The 15,571-nt window shown below is 43.9% G+C and overlaps 1 protein-coding gene across 6 annotated transcripts in view; it reads left to right on the forward strand.

Annotated features, from left to right (window-relative positions):
* Positions 1-15,571, forward strand: part of nf1a (neurofibromin 1a) — a 126,371-nt gene that overhangs the window by 11,787 nt on the left and 99,013 nt on the right. For all 6 annotated transcript variants that reach the window (XM_063205226.1, XM_063205228.1, XM_063205229.1 and 3 more), the window contains exons 4-11: positions 1,904-2,094; positions 4,364-4,470; positions 8,444-8,511; positions 8,827-8,902; positions 12,167-12,324; positions 13,617-13,790; positions 14,240-14,368; positions 15,127-15,201. In XM_063205226.1, coding sequence (XP_063061296.1) covers positions 1,904-2,094; positions 4,364-4,470; positions 8,444-8,511; positions 8,827-8,902; positions 12,167-12,324; positions 13,617-13,790; positions 14,240-14,368; positions 15,127-15,201 — 978 coding nt within the window. The remainder of the gene's footprint in view (positions 1-1,903; positions 2,095-4,363; positions 4,471-8,443; positions 8,512-8,826; positions 8,903-12,166; positions 12,325-13,616; positions 13,791-14,239; positions 14,369-15,126; positions 15,202-15,571) is intronic.

Genomic DNA, 15,571 nt, shown 5'->3' on the forward strand with positions numbered 1-15,571 from the left:
TGTGATTTCTAGTCACTGTACCATACTGACACTTTTTAGAGCCTTGCTGAGACTTTCTTGATTTCAATTTATGGAAGTTGTGGGTTTTTTTCTCTACGTTAAGAACCTCTTTGATTCTCGTTAAGTGCAAGTGGAATGTCTGTGATATGCTTCAGTATTAATTTGCATAAAAGCTGTGTAATGGGATTATTTTCCTGAAGTCACGTTTCACTCAAGTAAAGCAAGCCTTGTATTACGGGTTAGGGCTGCACGATTATGGAAAAAAATCATAATCACGATTATTTTGGTCAAAATCATAGTCACGATTATTTTGGTCAAAATCATAGTCACGATTATTAATCACGATAATTGATTTTTTGCTGATTTTTTGGAAAATTATAACAAGATGAAATATAACCAAGAACGAGCAAAATAAAATGAATTGTAATAATTATGTAAAGGTAAATTAAACGATTAATTGTGCAGCCCTATTACGGGTGATTTTTTTTTTCTGAACATCCATGTGTAAAGTAGTTATTTTTTCTCCGAGTGAGGTTGCTAGTTGTGATTGCTGTGTCCCTGGTGGGATCTCCCCTCTGTTGAGGAAACATGAGATGTCCACATGGATGGCCACATAGGCCAATAGCTACAGCCCACAGAGTGTGCATATGCATGCAACTGTAGACAGCAGTCACATATTGAATTCATCTGATGGTGGGGTAGGTCCTGTAAGCACAAGGGCCATTGTTTTGCGCTGTCTGTCTGTGTGTGTGTCTGCATACCTCTCTTGCTGGATGGAGGAGAATCTGGCGGCGCTACATCCTTTATGTTAAATCTGCTCTGAATGTTTGACGGCAGAAAAATGCAGTGGTAGACTTTGCCTTTGAGGAATTTAGTTGTCTTACTTCAAGGCCAGGGGTTGCGCACAAATGTTTAGAATGTTGTGTTGTTCTTTTATATCTACTTTAACTGAAGTATTTGAAAAGGCAAAAATGCGCTTGGCCCATTTAGATTGATGTAAAGTTGTAATGCACATTTTCATGATGTGTTAGTGATCAGGAAAAGGTAACTCATCCCTCTATAAGTCACCTGTATCCCAATAGGTCATCCCTATTAGTCACCTGTTGATATCAGATTCGTTATAATGGTAGCATGGTATAAAACGGTAGCATTTTTGTGTCTGACGAAGCAAACATTCACACTGACCACCCAGATTACTACCTTTTTCATGTAGCAATAAAAATCCATTTCAGAGGAGAGGACCACAGAGTCACGAACGGTGTTCACTAACAGTGGAGGGCCATGATGATTTTCAGATGAGAGTAGAGCAGAAACGGGAAAAGGCTGGCAAAGGACCTGGGTTGGGAATCAATCCCGGGTCGGCGGCATAGCAGATGAGTAGCCTGATGATCATCGACTTTCAAATCCCTTCAAGACTCAGTCCGACCAAGAGCATAATGTTTCCCAAACGGCATGGTTGACCCGCCTCCCTAGGTTTGCTACTTGTGGAATGGTTTCCGACAAAGTGGGTGGAGTTCCAAAGGTGTTGCGTCACTAGGAGGGCGTGGCCTGGCTAGCAGATGAGTGAGCACCACGGCAGGGCCGACTCTTTTTTAAAATTTTATTTAAAAAAAAAAAATGTTTTTGGGGGGCTTTTATGCCTTTATTTGACAGGACAGTCCAAGATGGTGACAGGAAGCGAATGGGACAGAGAGACAGGGGAGGATCGGGAAATGACCCCGGCTGGACTCAAACCGGGGTCCCCGTGGGTGTGCATGCAAGCCCAAATGTAGGGGGCTTAGCGCGCTGCGCCACAGCGCCACCCAGGCCTGTGTCATTTAATGCCTGCCCCTCTGTCTCTACATTATACTTGTCTACCTGTAATTTCTCAACATATTCCCTGTCTGTGATCTGTGATCTGCAGCAACCAAAGGACTGCCTGCGTCTGGACGAGGCCATGCTGGTGAAGCAGCTGCTGCCGGAGATCTGCCACTTCATCCACACGTATCGCGAGGGCCACCCGCACACGGCCGACCTGCGCGCCTCCGCCTCGGGCGTGCTCTTCTCACTCAGCAGCAACAACTTCAACGCCGTCTTCAGCCGCATCTCCACACGGTAAACAAACGCTGACGGAGAGAGAGTTTGATAGGAGAATGGGTGAATGGATAGATTGGGTAGGCGGATGGAATGGATTAGTGAAAGTGGAAGAAAGCCCACCTGGGAAACTCCAACTCCCATTGTCATTGTGAAACAGCACTCCACAGCACACAAGTGTTCACTGCACACTGCACACAACGAAATTGCATTTTATGCCTCACCCGTGCAAGGGGGCTGCCTCCAATCAATGGCGCCCCAAGGGAGCAGTGCAGCGGGACAGTACCATGGTCAGGGTAGCTCAGTCATGGAGGAGTATTAGGGAGAGCACTGGCAGGTCGGAAGTCGAACCGGCAACTTTTGGGCCACAAGTCTGACACCCTAACCGCTTACCCGTGACTGCCCATAGAGTTTGGGCTGCGAACAGGGTAGGCAGATGATTGGATTAGCCTGGCTCTCGCCGGATCCTTGTGTATTTCCGCTCTGCTTCATGAGCTCACACAAGGGTCTGGAAGACCTTTTGAATTCACCCTGCTCCTATACCATGATGTGTAAAGATAAACGCAACATCTTCAACCGTGTCTTCAGCGACAGGTGTGCTCCTGTTGGACACCAGTCTGAAGTACAATCTCTCACGTTCCCTTTTCAACTTTCTTTTTCTAATCCTCTCTCCCTGTTTGTCTTCAATTGCATCTCTGCGTGGTATGCTACTGGAGGTGGCTGTCTCTGTCTCTGTCTCTGTCTCTGTCTCTGTCTCTGTCTCTGTCTCTCTCTCTCTCTCTCTCTCTCCCACTCCCACTTCCCCTCTCTGTCACTTTTGCTCTATCTTTCGCTCTCACGCTCATCCAACCCTCCCTCGTAGTCTGGTTCCTCCCCTATCTCTATCTGCCTGGTCCCTAGTTCCCAGTTGCTTATGATATCTACAGTAGGTTTACTCCTGAGGTTGGAGCGGTGAGCTACTTCTGCAGCTCCCCCCTACTGGCCCAGACTAAACACTTCCCTTGATGTGGTTTTCTCTTCCTGCCATACCACCATATTACACTGGAGGGCATGGCCGCTGACAGCTTTTGCCAGGGGCCAGGATAAAGTCATCTGAAAGGGCCCCTTACCCAATGCATACAATGTAAGTTGGACCCAATTCTGGGCCCCCTATGTCCCTGGGCCCGGGACAACATACCCCTTTGTCGACGGGCCTGCCGAAGGGTACTAGAGCCTGCCTCGAACCTCAGCCCAACGAGCCCCCATCTTGCACAGAACAAAGGGATTTTTAACTAGACCTCTGTAACCACAATGAAATGGGACAATACGCCTCTGCCCCCTGTTCAACTCTTCCATCCTTCTCTCTTTCTATTATAAGGCCCACTATGTGACGTTTTCATGCCAATAAATGAACCTCAACAAGCCAACCAATGGATAAATGAGGAGAGGGAACACTCTCTTGATCACTCCCACTGTCTTTGAAAGCCATCGTTGTAAAATCTGATGTGCTCTCCTTCCTCACCATAGTCTCAAGCTGATCCTCCTCACAAAGTCTGACACAGCACGCCCGCTTGCACAGCAGAGTGGATTTCCAAACAACGAAAGGGTTTTATTTTAGAGGAACAGTTGCTGCTTGGTGTGACTTAAACCATTTTTCTTTTGCCTTCAGTAGGCGGATGGGACAAGATTGAGTTAAATCCACTGGTTAGATTGCATGGCATCAAACAGATATTATCACTGATGTGTCTGGTCGCACATTTCCAGCTTTGTACCTGATTGTAAAAAAGATCAAGGCCTTCTCCAGAAAAAGGACAGAGTTTTCAGTTGTGATATAACCTTTGTTGTCTTATGACATTCTGTGATATCAGTATGAAGAGATGTGCTGGTCAAAATTTCAGTGTGTTACACGAGATGTTTAAGGTTTTTGAGCAGAATGAGAAATGTATTGTTTCCTACACGTACTCTAAATCAATATGGTAATTCTTTCAATAGATCTACTTTGGAAATGAATTATTATACATTATATTATCATGTTATTATAATATTATATCACAAGTATATAATACATTATCTCAAGTCAGCTTTTATTGTCAGTTTCTTCATATGCGCACAGGTCATACGATATCATAATTCTTCTTATTATATTATTACAATTATTATATAATATATAATAATTAATTTGCAACATATAATAATATCATAAATACAATAAAATGGTATAACATAACATTTTGGCCAGGCCTACTACTTCCATGTATGCAAGCCAAATTGCAAAACCTTAATTCAATCCCCCATCTGTCTTTGATCATAGCATGCAAGAACTGACAGTATCTCCAGAGGACACGGTAGACGTCCATGACATCGAACTCATCCAGTACATCAATGTGGACTGTGCCAAGTTAAAAAGACTGCTACAAGGTAAGTAATGAGATGCATAACAACTAGCCTGGTTATCATTGACTTTCAAATGTCTTCGAGACTTGGTCTGACCAAGAGCATGACAATTAACACATTGAATACCGGCGGTGCTCACGGAATTATGCCGTAGAATACCAGCGTTCTAAGCCCTTTTTTGGCGTTTTTTTGTAGACTCACAGCTTATTATGTGATAGGGCCACTGAAATATGTTATGACTCGTTCGAAAGTGGAGACGCTGCCCTCTTAGTAGGTGAAAACTGTGTGTCTCTACGAGCTTTTATTGCCGAGTAAACCCACGCTAAACCGAAGCGGGTATCCATGGAATTCAGCTACAATCGGAGATATTGAGGTTTTTGTGAAGGGTGCGCTTCTTCAGAATGTGACGAGTTTGAAAGGGGATGAGTTGGTTTTAATCACAATTTGGTGCAAGGTTAGCTCTGACACACATCTTCCTGCTCGTCAAGACACACCTCCTGCTCTAAACCACTACGACACCGGCAATCAATGCCCTTCGAAATCCACGTTTTTCACACAGACTGAACACAAGCTCTTTGCACACATGCAGAAGGTCGGACATTTGCTAAAATAGTTCCCGATGACTCCGAAATAATAGCCCAACATTGACAACAAATGCCAATGATATGATGCTTAGATGTAGCCCATCCGATCCATATGTAGCCAGCTATGCTAGCTTCTGGCTTTTCACATACAGGAAGACAGTTCAACATTGGGGTGAATAATCAAATAAACTTATCTGGTTGGCGATAAAACTTCCAAATCGGAGCGCATTACTCCAATTACAATTCGGGTGCCATTCTGATCCAAGGATCTGGTAAAGGTCTAGGTAGCAAGCCCAGAAAGTTCAAGATACTCCTGGCACGATATACAATGGTCTCTGTGTTTACCTATTGCGTGAAGTCAGACACAATACACGCTACCGATCGTAGGCTACTAGGGAAACAACAACATAGCACGATTCACGAATACGGCAGCACACCTCCTGCTCTGTCACACTACGACACCCGCAATCGATGCCCTTTGAAATCCCCGTTTTTCACGTGGACTGATCACAAACTCTTTGCACACATGCAGAGGGTGAGGCATTTGCTAAAATAGCTCCCGATGACTCCCGAAATAATAGCCCAACATTGACAACAAATCCAAATGATATGATGCTTAGATGTAGCCTAGCCCATCCGATCCGAATCATATTGCGGTGGCAGATGGACACTCCCAACTGAGATCGCTCCCGGACGTGTAGTCCCAGGTGTTTCTATCACTCCCGGACGTGTAGTCCCACCCGATTATATCTCCACGTATTATCATACACTGCCACATATAAGCAATTTAAGGTTAGGGTTAGGTTAGGGTTAGAAACAAAAAACTAACATCAAAAAGATAACTAGCTCCGTTATATGGCGGTGGGATCGATAGTCTGGCTAGTGGGGGCGAGCCGACAGGAGGAGCGTCCTGCGTTGGGAGCGACAATCAGGGAATCATGATATGTAGCCATGCTAGCTTCTGGCTTCTCACATACAGGAAGACACAGAAACTTATCTTTTTGGCGATCAAACGTCCAAATCGGAGCGCATTACTCCAATCACATATCGGGTGCCATTTGGATCCAAGGATCTGGTAAAGGTCTAGCAAGTCCAGAAAGTTCAAGATACTCCAGGCACGATATACAATGGTGTTTACCTATTGCGTGAAGTCAGAGACAACACATGCTACAGTGACCGTACTAGGGAAATCAATGCAGGCAGCGCGATAGGCGACATGGGTTGGCATCCAGACATCTCGGTAAGTTAAATTAAAATATCCAAATCATAACACTCAAACATCATAACAATCAAACAACTTTGGACTGCAAATGTTGTCATTTATGTCCATCACAGAGCTACCAAAATCACATATATTGTCCATTGAAGGGTGTAGATTCAAAATATGATATTTAAATGCAAAAACGTATTTTTACGTTTTGGTATACAACGCATGGGCGTGAAAAACGCATTATTACGTCGTCGGTACTCAATGTGTTAACATTTTCCAAACTGCGTGGTTGACCTGCCTACCATGGTTTACTAATGGTTGTTTGCTTCCTGATAAAGTGGGAGGAGTTCCCGATTTTTTTCTGGAGCTAAGAAACAATATTTATATTGCTCCTGGCCTGACTAGGAGCAACAAACGCTGAAGGTGTTGCGTCAGTAGGAGGGTGCAGCTTGGCTATAACAATACAGTGTTTTACCTCCTCACTCATTCACAAAATCCTATTCCCCCACACCCTTATTATAGTATTTGACTAGAAATGAGCCTGTCACTCTTCAAAGACCAGTTATTTTCTCAAAGTGCTGACAAATTCAGTTCATCACAAGCATCATCTCTGATATGTGAAAGTGTAGATCTGAGATCAGTGTAGTACAATATTTCCATGGTAAGATCACAGTGTGTGTCTGTGCACACGTATGTGCATGTGTGTGTGTTTACCTAGAATAAGTATAACCAACATCATCTGTGTATTACATTGCATTGCACTTAGCTGGTGCTCCTATTTGCATGATTTACGGTTATTTTGGTACAGCCTGTAGTGTCCCCAGGTTAGATGCCTTTGCTCAGGGGGACGTCTACCCACTTCCCACCCCACCCACTCTTGTATTGAGACAGAATTAGAGCTATCAGGCCACAGCTGTGTATACGCAGGCACATTTATGGTCAAAGATGAGAAGGGGCCCTAGATTTTTCTCTAATGATGTTGACAACAGTTGTTTATGCGCTAAGTAAAGCAAGGCTATGACTCGCTTGCTATGCACACACTGCCACTGACCTACCAGGTGGAAAAAAACCTTGGATATTATACTCAGCCATCTAATCTTAAAGTAATCTTCAAAGTATGATGGGTTTTACAGACATCTCTTAATTGTTTTGTCACCACCTTCTCTCAAACTGATGTCTGAAGTCTTTGCTATGAGACGTGCAACACACACTGAAAGTGAATGCAGCCATTGACATGAATGCACAAAAAATTGTGAGTGATTCAAAGAGAATTGTGTGTGATTCACATTGTCAGCAGTGCCTAGAACAGAATGGAGGTCAGTTTGAGAACATGAGGGTGACAAAACAATACAAATGATGTCTGTAACATGTAAACTCCTATAGCACAATTTTTTTACAATGCTTTTAAGTGTGTGTAATTTTTTTCAGGACCCTGTGTGTATTTATATACAGTAGGCCGTGAAAAGTATCATACGATATCATGTAATAAGAGCACAAATTAACCCATTTTGGCCTAAGCCGTTTTTGGGAAAAAGGTGATCTCTGTCTGTTAAAACCTAAATATCTCAGCCTCCGCAGCACATAAAAACATGACGGGACTAAGCCTTATGGCTATAATCTGGCTCAATTGTATGCTGTGCACTGTCTCAGTCAAATTAGCGATAAATGAAATAAATAAATGAAATAAGTTGCATATAAAAGCCAGGACCCTCCTTTTGCAATAGAATGTGATCATTCAGCTCTAACATACCCACATTGTTTATAAAAAAAACCTCAATTCTCAAGAGCCTAAATCAGCGTAGATGTCGCTCCAGGCTGAAATGGGTTAAAAAGCTGTGGAGCCAGACTCCATGGCATGACACAGCAGAGTGCGTCCACAACCAGGCTCCCATCACAGTCATCATCTTGACTTCTTGGCATGTTCTGTTGCCCAGCGCTCTGGACCCAAACAGCAGTGCCGGTACATCCCTCGTCTCAGCACTTAAGTGGTGGAACACTAAGCTGTTGTTCACTGTAGGGGCATTTTCAGCATTCTTGCGATGGAAAAGTTCTGAATCAAATGGTTTTGTTGTCATGTTTGGCATAATGTTGACATGGTACTGATATTCCAGTGAGTGGACTAATGATGTTTGTTTGTTTGTTTGTATGTTTGTTTGTTTGTATGTTTGTTTGTTTGTTTGTATGTTTGTTTGTTGTTTTACAGAGACAGTATTCAAATTTAAAGCTCTGAAGAAACCTGCCCAACTTGCAGTCATCAACAGCTTAGAGAAGGTGAGTGAGATGACCGCTGAGTTTGAGTAACTCACCCTGGCAAGGAATACCCTCGCTCACACTTTTTTGCCCCCTTGTGGTGTGATCGTGAAACCACCGTTTCGTTTTTAACTAAATCAGATTTCCAAGTCATTCCATTATTTAATTGAAAGCATCACAATGCATTATTTTTTTAATTGTGTAGAGCTGGTGCATGTATTCTGCATAACAATTCCGTAACCCTGTTATTACGTCCACATACTGTAGAATTTGTATTGAATAAAAATGGCATTATCTCAACCTGATGCATCATTTGTATTTGTTGTGTATTTGTAGGCCTTTTGGAACTGGGTGGAGTACTATCCGGATGAGTTTACCATGCTGTATCAGAGGCCACAGACGGACATGGCTGGTGAGAATATGCAGTGGTTCATCCATCATTCGGCTGTCATCTTTGTGCTCAGTTTGAGAAGTCATCATAGTGCAAGCCCCAACTGGGAAACTCCAACTCCCATTGGCATTGTGCCACAACACTCCACAACACACAAGTGTTTACTGCACACTGCACACAACGAAATTGCATTTACAGTGCCCTCCATTATTATTGGCACCCCTGGTTGAGATGTGTTTTTTAGCTTCCAATTATTATTATTTTTCTCTAAATAATATGGGACCTTAATGGAAAAAAAGGAAAAAAAGAGAAAAATCCAACCTTCAATACAAGTGCATTTATTCAGTGGGGAAAAAATCCCACATAAAGAAATAATTATTTGACATCAAATAATGTGTCACAATTATTAGCACCCCTGTTGTTAATATTTTGTACAACCCCCTTTTGCCAACAAAACAGCACCTAATCTTCTCCTATAATGTTTCACAAGATGGGAAAAGACAGAAAGAGGGATCTTCAGCCATTCCTCTTTGCAGAATCTCTCTAAATCATCCAGAGACCTGGGTCCTCTCCTCTGTACTCTCCTCTTCAGCTCACCCCACAGGTTCTCAATGGGGTTGAGGTCTGGGGACTGAGATGGCCATGGGAGGAGCTTGATTTAACCATTTGAGTTAACCATTTCTGTGTAGATTTGGCCATATGTTTAGGGTCATTGTCTTGCTGAAAGACCCAGTGACGACCCATCTTCAGCTTTTTTGGCAGAGGGCAACAGATTTTGATTTAAAATGTCCTGGTATTTCAAAGCATTCATGATGCCATGCACCCTAACAAGCTTCCCAGGGCCTTTGGAAGCGAAACAGCCCCACAGCATCACTGACCCACCCATACTTCACAGTGGGTATGAGGTGCTTTTCAGCATGCGCATCTTTCGTGGCACGCCAGACCCACTTAGAGTGTTTGTTGCCAAAAAAACTCAATCTTGGTCTCATCTGACCAAAGCACACGGTCCCAGTTGAAGCCCCAATACCGCTGGGCGAACTCCAGACGTTTGCGTTTATGATTGTGGGTGAGGAAAGGTTTTCTCCGTGCATGCCTCCCAAACAGCTTGTTGGCGTGTAGACAGCGCCTGATGGTTGATTTGGAGACTTTGTGACCCCAGGATGCTACCATTTGTTGTAATTCTGTAACAGTGAGCTTTGGAGATATTTTGATTTCTCTTACCATCCTCCTCACTGTGCGTGGTGGCAAAATAAACTTGGGTCCTCGTCCAGGTTTGTTTACCACTGTTCCAGTTGTTTTGAACTTCTTAATTATTCCTCTCACAGTAGATATGGGCAGCTGCAGTTGAGTGGCAATCTTCTTGTAGCCTCTGCCTGACCTGTGAAGGTCGACGCACATCTGCCTCACTTGTATGCTGTGTTCCTTTGTCTTTCCCATGTTTAAGAGTGGATAAGAGAAATGGCCTCGGTGTCACGTCATATTTATACCCCAGGGAAACAGGAAGTGATGAATTACTAATTAAATGTTTCTACATACTCTGGTAAACTTTGTAAACTACTGTAGAAATGACAGAAATGCTTCAATTATATTTATTTCCTGGGAATTGTTAAGGGTGCCAATAATTGTGGAACAGGTGATTTAATGAAAAATAATTATTTTTTAGTCAGGGATTTTTTTTATTTTCCTACAATTCATTTGAGTTGAAGGCTACATTTTCCTAAAAAATTCAGTGTGACAGTATTCTTCTGCAATAAACACTGAATTTATTTTAAGGCTTTTAACACATCTCAACCAGGGGTGCCAATAATTATGGAGGGCACTGTATGTCTCACCCGTGCAAGGTGGCAGCCCCCAATGATGCCCCAATGGAGCAGTGCGGCAGTGTGGCCATGCTCAGGGTACCTCAGTCATGAAGGAGGATGGGGGAGAGCGCTGGTTAATTACTCCCCCCACCAACCTGGCGGGTCGGGAGTCGAACCAGCAACCTTTTGGCCACAAGTCTGATGCCCTAACTGCTTTCCCATGACTGCCCTAACAGCTTATCATAGCACTCATCATGGCTGGACACAAGACCTCTCACACATTTGTGTGTGCATGTGAAGCTTTTCACATGTGTCATGTGTTCATTCATTGCTAGGTAGGAATATGTATCATTATTGCCACTCGTTAGCGTGTACAGTGGGGGCATTTTCAGCGGAGACCAGTCCACCAGGCATTTAGGGAGACGATGAAGCATTTGACAACATTTCAGTAATCTAACATGAGCTATTCTGATAATTCTTTATTTAAATCTGACTGTCTTAAAGAGGCCTCTGTAGCTGCATGAGGACTAATATTTGGCCGAGCCAAATGCCCTGCATGTCCTATGGCCAATCCAGGACAGTCAAAAAGATGAGGCGCACACAATGCTTGCAGGTTCTTTTTTTAATTTGTCGGACACAATACACTTTTTGAACCTGCAAGCCTTGTGTGCGCCTAGTATCACTATTTTTGCTGAGCAGTCGCACCAAGCAACAAGCGATCCTAAGTTAAGGCGCAGACGCCAACTTTCTTTATTTCCTTTCTTTCTGCCCTATGGCCAATCCAACCGTGAGTAATGAGTATGTGTAATGTAAGTGTTCCCGCGCTGTCCGTCCCCCTCTTGCCACCTCCTAGTCAACACATCGGTTCTGGGATGGGAGTCACAGCACGATACCACTGAGCTAGGGGCAGCCGTGGCCTAGTGGTTAGAGAGTTGGTCTGTCAATCTGGGGGATGCAGGTTCGAATCCCCCCCTGACCTCTCCCTACATCTCCATCCATGGCTGAAGTGCCCTTGAGCAAGGCACCTAACCCCACATTGCTCCAGGGACTGTAACCAATACCCTGACAAATAATAACTGTAAGGTCGCTGTGAATAAAATGAAAGCGTCAGCTAAGTGAAATGTAATGTAATAATGTAAAAGCTAAAGGACTAGTCCGATAGCCCAGCGCTACCGATACTGTACAAGACTTCGGTAGGGAGGTTTTCTTTTTTTTTTTTATATATATTTTTTGGTCCTTTTGACTTAATTTATGATAGTATGGTGAAGATGGTGACAGGAAACGAGCGGGGAGAGAGAGACGGGGAAGGTCTGGCAAAGGACCCGGGCCGGGAATCGAACCCGGGTCGGCCACATAGTAGATGAGTACCCTACTGTTAGCCCACGGCAGGGCCGGGAGGGAGGATTTCTAATGTTCTACGCCACACTCTGCTAGTTGGCCTCCGTTACATATGTATAACAAGACATGTGCGTTCATTCCTCAGACTGTGCGGAGAAGCTGTTTGACCTGGTGGACAGCTTTGCGGAGAGTGCCAAGAGGAAGGCGGCAGTGTGGCCCCTGCAGATCATCCTCCTCATCCTCTGCCCCGAGATCACCCAGAGCATCACCAAAGAGGTCGTGGACGACAGCAAGGCCAACAAGGTGGGTCAGACGGGATGGGAGAGGAGGCCATGATTCCTGGATCTCAAATGGTGCCCGAACGAAGTGCTCAAGTGCACTGTCTGAGACACAACACATGCCCTCATATACTGCACAGCTTTTTTTAAACTAATAAATATAGGTTTCCTGTCACATATACAGTATTAATACATTTTAAAGATATGTTTAGGGCTTTTTATGTCTTTATTTCTGACAGTACTGTAGAGGAGAGACAGGAAATGAGTGGGGAGAGACTGTGAAGGATCGGAAAATAATCCGGGCCAGAATCGAACCCAGGTCGCCGGCATAGTAACCCAGTACCCTACCATTAGACCACCGCAGGGCCATATCTGGATCTCAAATGGTGCACTCGTGCACTTCAGTGTTCATGTTTTAGTGCATATGGCGTATTAATTACACATTAAAACATAGGGCCCGAACGAAGTGCTCAAGTGCACTGTCTGAGACACAACACATGCCCTCATATACTGCACAGCTTTTTAAAAACTAATAAATATAGGTTTCCTGTCACATATACAGTATTAATACATTTTAAAGATATGTTTAGGCCTTTTTATGTCTTTATTTCTGACAGTACTGTAGAGGAGAGACAGGAAATGAGTGGGGAGAGACTGTGAAGGATCGGAAAATAACCCGGGCCAGAATCGAACCCAGGTCGCCGGCATAGTAACCTAGTACCCTATCATTAGACCACCGCAGGGCCATATCTGGATCTCAAATGGTGCACTTGTACACTTCAGTGTTCATGTTTCAGTGCGTATGGCGTATTAATTACGCACTAAAACATGAATGAATGAAGTGCACAAGTGCACCATCTGAGACACAGCACATGCTTAAGTTCATATACTGTACAGCTTTTTTAAAACTAAAACGGATACATTTCCCTGTCACATATAGAGTATTATTACATTTTGCATATATTTTTAGGGCTTTTGTACCTGTATTTATGAAAGGACACTGAGAGAGGGACAGGAAACGAGGGCACTGGACTGGCAAATGACCCGGGCCGGAATTGTACCCGGGTCGCCGGCGTAGTAACCCAGGGCCCTACCATTAGGACAAGGCAGGGCCCCATATTAATACATTTAATATGGGTTACCTCTGGAATTGTGCATAAAGAAATGAGAGATCGATTTATTGAGGGAAAACGATGTTGCAAGTCACTTTGTGAATACAATATATTAGTCCACTGCAGATATAAGTTCTCAACATGCTCCTTCCAGCTTCCTTTTATTTACAAGCTGCACCCACCGTGTGCTGTCTGGTCTCTGCAGAAGCTGTTCCTGGAGAACTTGCGTAAGGCCCTGACGGGCCACGGAGGCAGCAAGCAGCTGACGGAGAGTGCGGCCATCGCCTGTGTCAAGCTCTGCAAGGCCTCCACCTACATCAACTGGGAGGACAACTCCGTCATCTTTCTCCTCGTGCAGTCCATCGTCATGGACCTCAAGGTTGGTTGACGCCGCGCTATGCCAAGCGCCAACACCGAACATTATGAAGTTTAATTATGTTACTGGGGATAGATTGCAGAAAGGAGCCGAGTTTGTAAAAAAGATAATTCTGACAGATAGGTGCACACTGAGAGTATTTAGTCGATGTTAATTTTTTAAAAGATATACTTTTAGGGCTCTTTTGCCTTTATTTTGACAGGACAGTGGAGGTGAGACAGGAAATGAGTGGGGAGAGAGACGGGGTAGGATTGGCAATTGACCCTGGCCAGAATCGAACCCCGGTCGCTGGCGTAGTAACCCAGTGCCAAGGCAGGGCCTAGTCGATGTCTATTTCTGCTCTATCAGACCTAGATAGAAGTCATGCATTGGACACGGATCCAGAGTCTGTGGAGCCAGCATGTGTGATTTTGGGTGATGTTCCTTAATGGTTTTCCCCTTCTCCTCTCCAGGCGCTGCTCTTTAACCCGACCAAGCCCTTCTCGCGGGGGACCGGCAGCCAGAGTGCAGATGTGGACCTCATGATCGACTGCTTCGTCTCCTGCTTCCGCATCAACCCACACAACAACCAGCACTTCAAGGTCCGCCCCCCCACCACCACCTTTGTCTGATTGTGTATAGTTTCCTTTCTAAAAAAAAAAATCTTTATTGAAGTTTTGTTATTTTGCACAAACACACAATAACCCCAAGCCCAAGGCACAAACTGAAATAAGTAAAATACATACATACATAAAAATAAGTAAAATACAATAAATAAAATAAATCAACGCTAAAAATAATAATAATAATAATAATAATAATAATAGTATTCAGCCAGAAAGATTGAAGACGCCCATAGTTTCCTTTTTATTTTTAAATTATTTTTGTTAGTGACTATTAGACAATTTTGTCTGTCTGTCACTCGGCCGGACATCGAGTAGCTTCTTTGAGACATTCACATTTATTTGTTAGTGTACTGTAGAGTAAATTAAGGACTTTTTTTGGGTTCTAACACAAAGTGCATGGGCTCCCTAAAATTGAATAGAATTGAAAAAATACTGCAAGGTCTCCCTCTAGAGGCAAAGCACAAAATCAAAACGTGAGAAGGATTTGTAGACTGTGAAATTGTCAACATGAATGTCTAGTACTTTTGAAATCGTCACATGAATAGGCCACGCTAGTAGGAGACATGCTATACTCCAGCTTACAGTAAACTCCCCCTCTTAGTGACATAACCTAATGTAACCTAATGGCTGTCATCCTGTCAGCTTTAAGTGCTCCTCTGATGTGGTGTTGACGCTATGTGAATGGAAACCAGATGTGGACATCTCATGTTGCTCCTCTCTTGTTCCTCTCTCAGGTCTGCCTCGCCTCCAGCTCCCCCCAGACCTTCCACTTTGTCCTGGTCAACTCCCTCCACAGAATCATCACCAATGTAAGTCAAGCCGACCGCCCACCCACCATTGCAGCCCGTTAGAAATGTGTCAGTCACCCCACGCGCCAGTCATTCTTTAAGATTCACCAAGGGGTGTATTGCTTTTTGCTTTCATTGCGGAGGTCACACACCTCTGTCAAACTTCATTAGATTTGAATGACTGGCATGTTGGACATGTCTGGAGCTGTTATCTGTTGCATGTATCATTGCTGTTCAGTTATAATCAGGGCTCTAAATAAACATCAGTCAATGGCCCAAATGCTGGCGAGAGTTCAGTTTGGCTGGTAGAAAAGACCAACCCATTAGTGATTGTGTGTTTGGCTAGTAAGATTAATGACTACTACCCATTTTGGCTGGTAATGGAAAGTTA

This window comes from Engraulis encrasicolus, chromosome 8, assembly GCF_034702125.1.
Source record: "Engraulis encrasicolus isolate BLACKSEA-1 chromosome 8, IST_EnEncr_1.0, whole genome shotgun sequence".
NCBI lineage: Eukaryota > Metazoa > Chordata > Actinopteri > Clupeiformes > Engraulidae > Engraulis > Engraulis encrasicolus.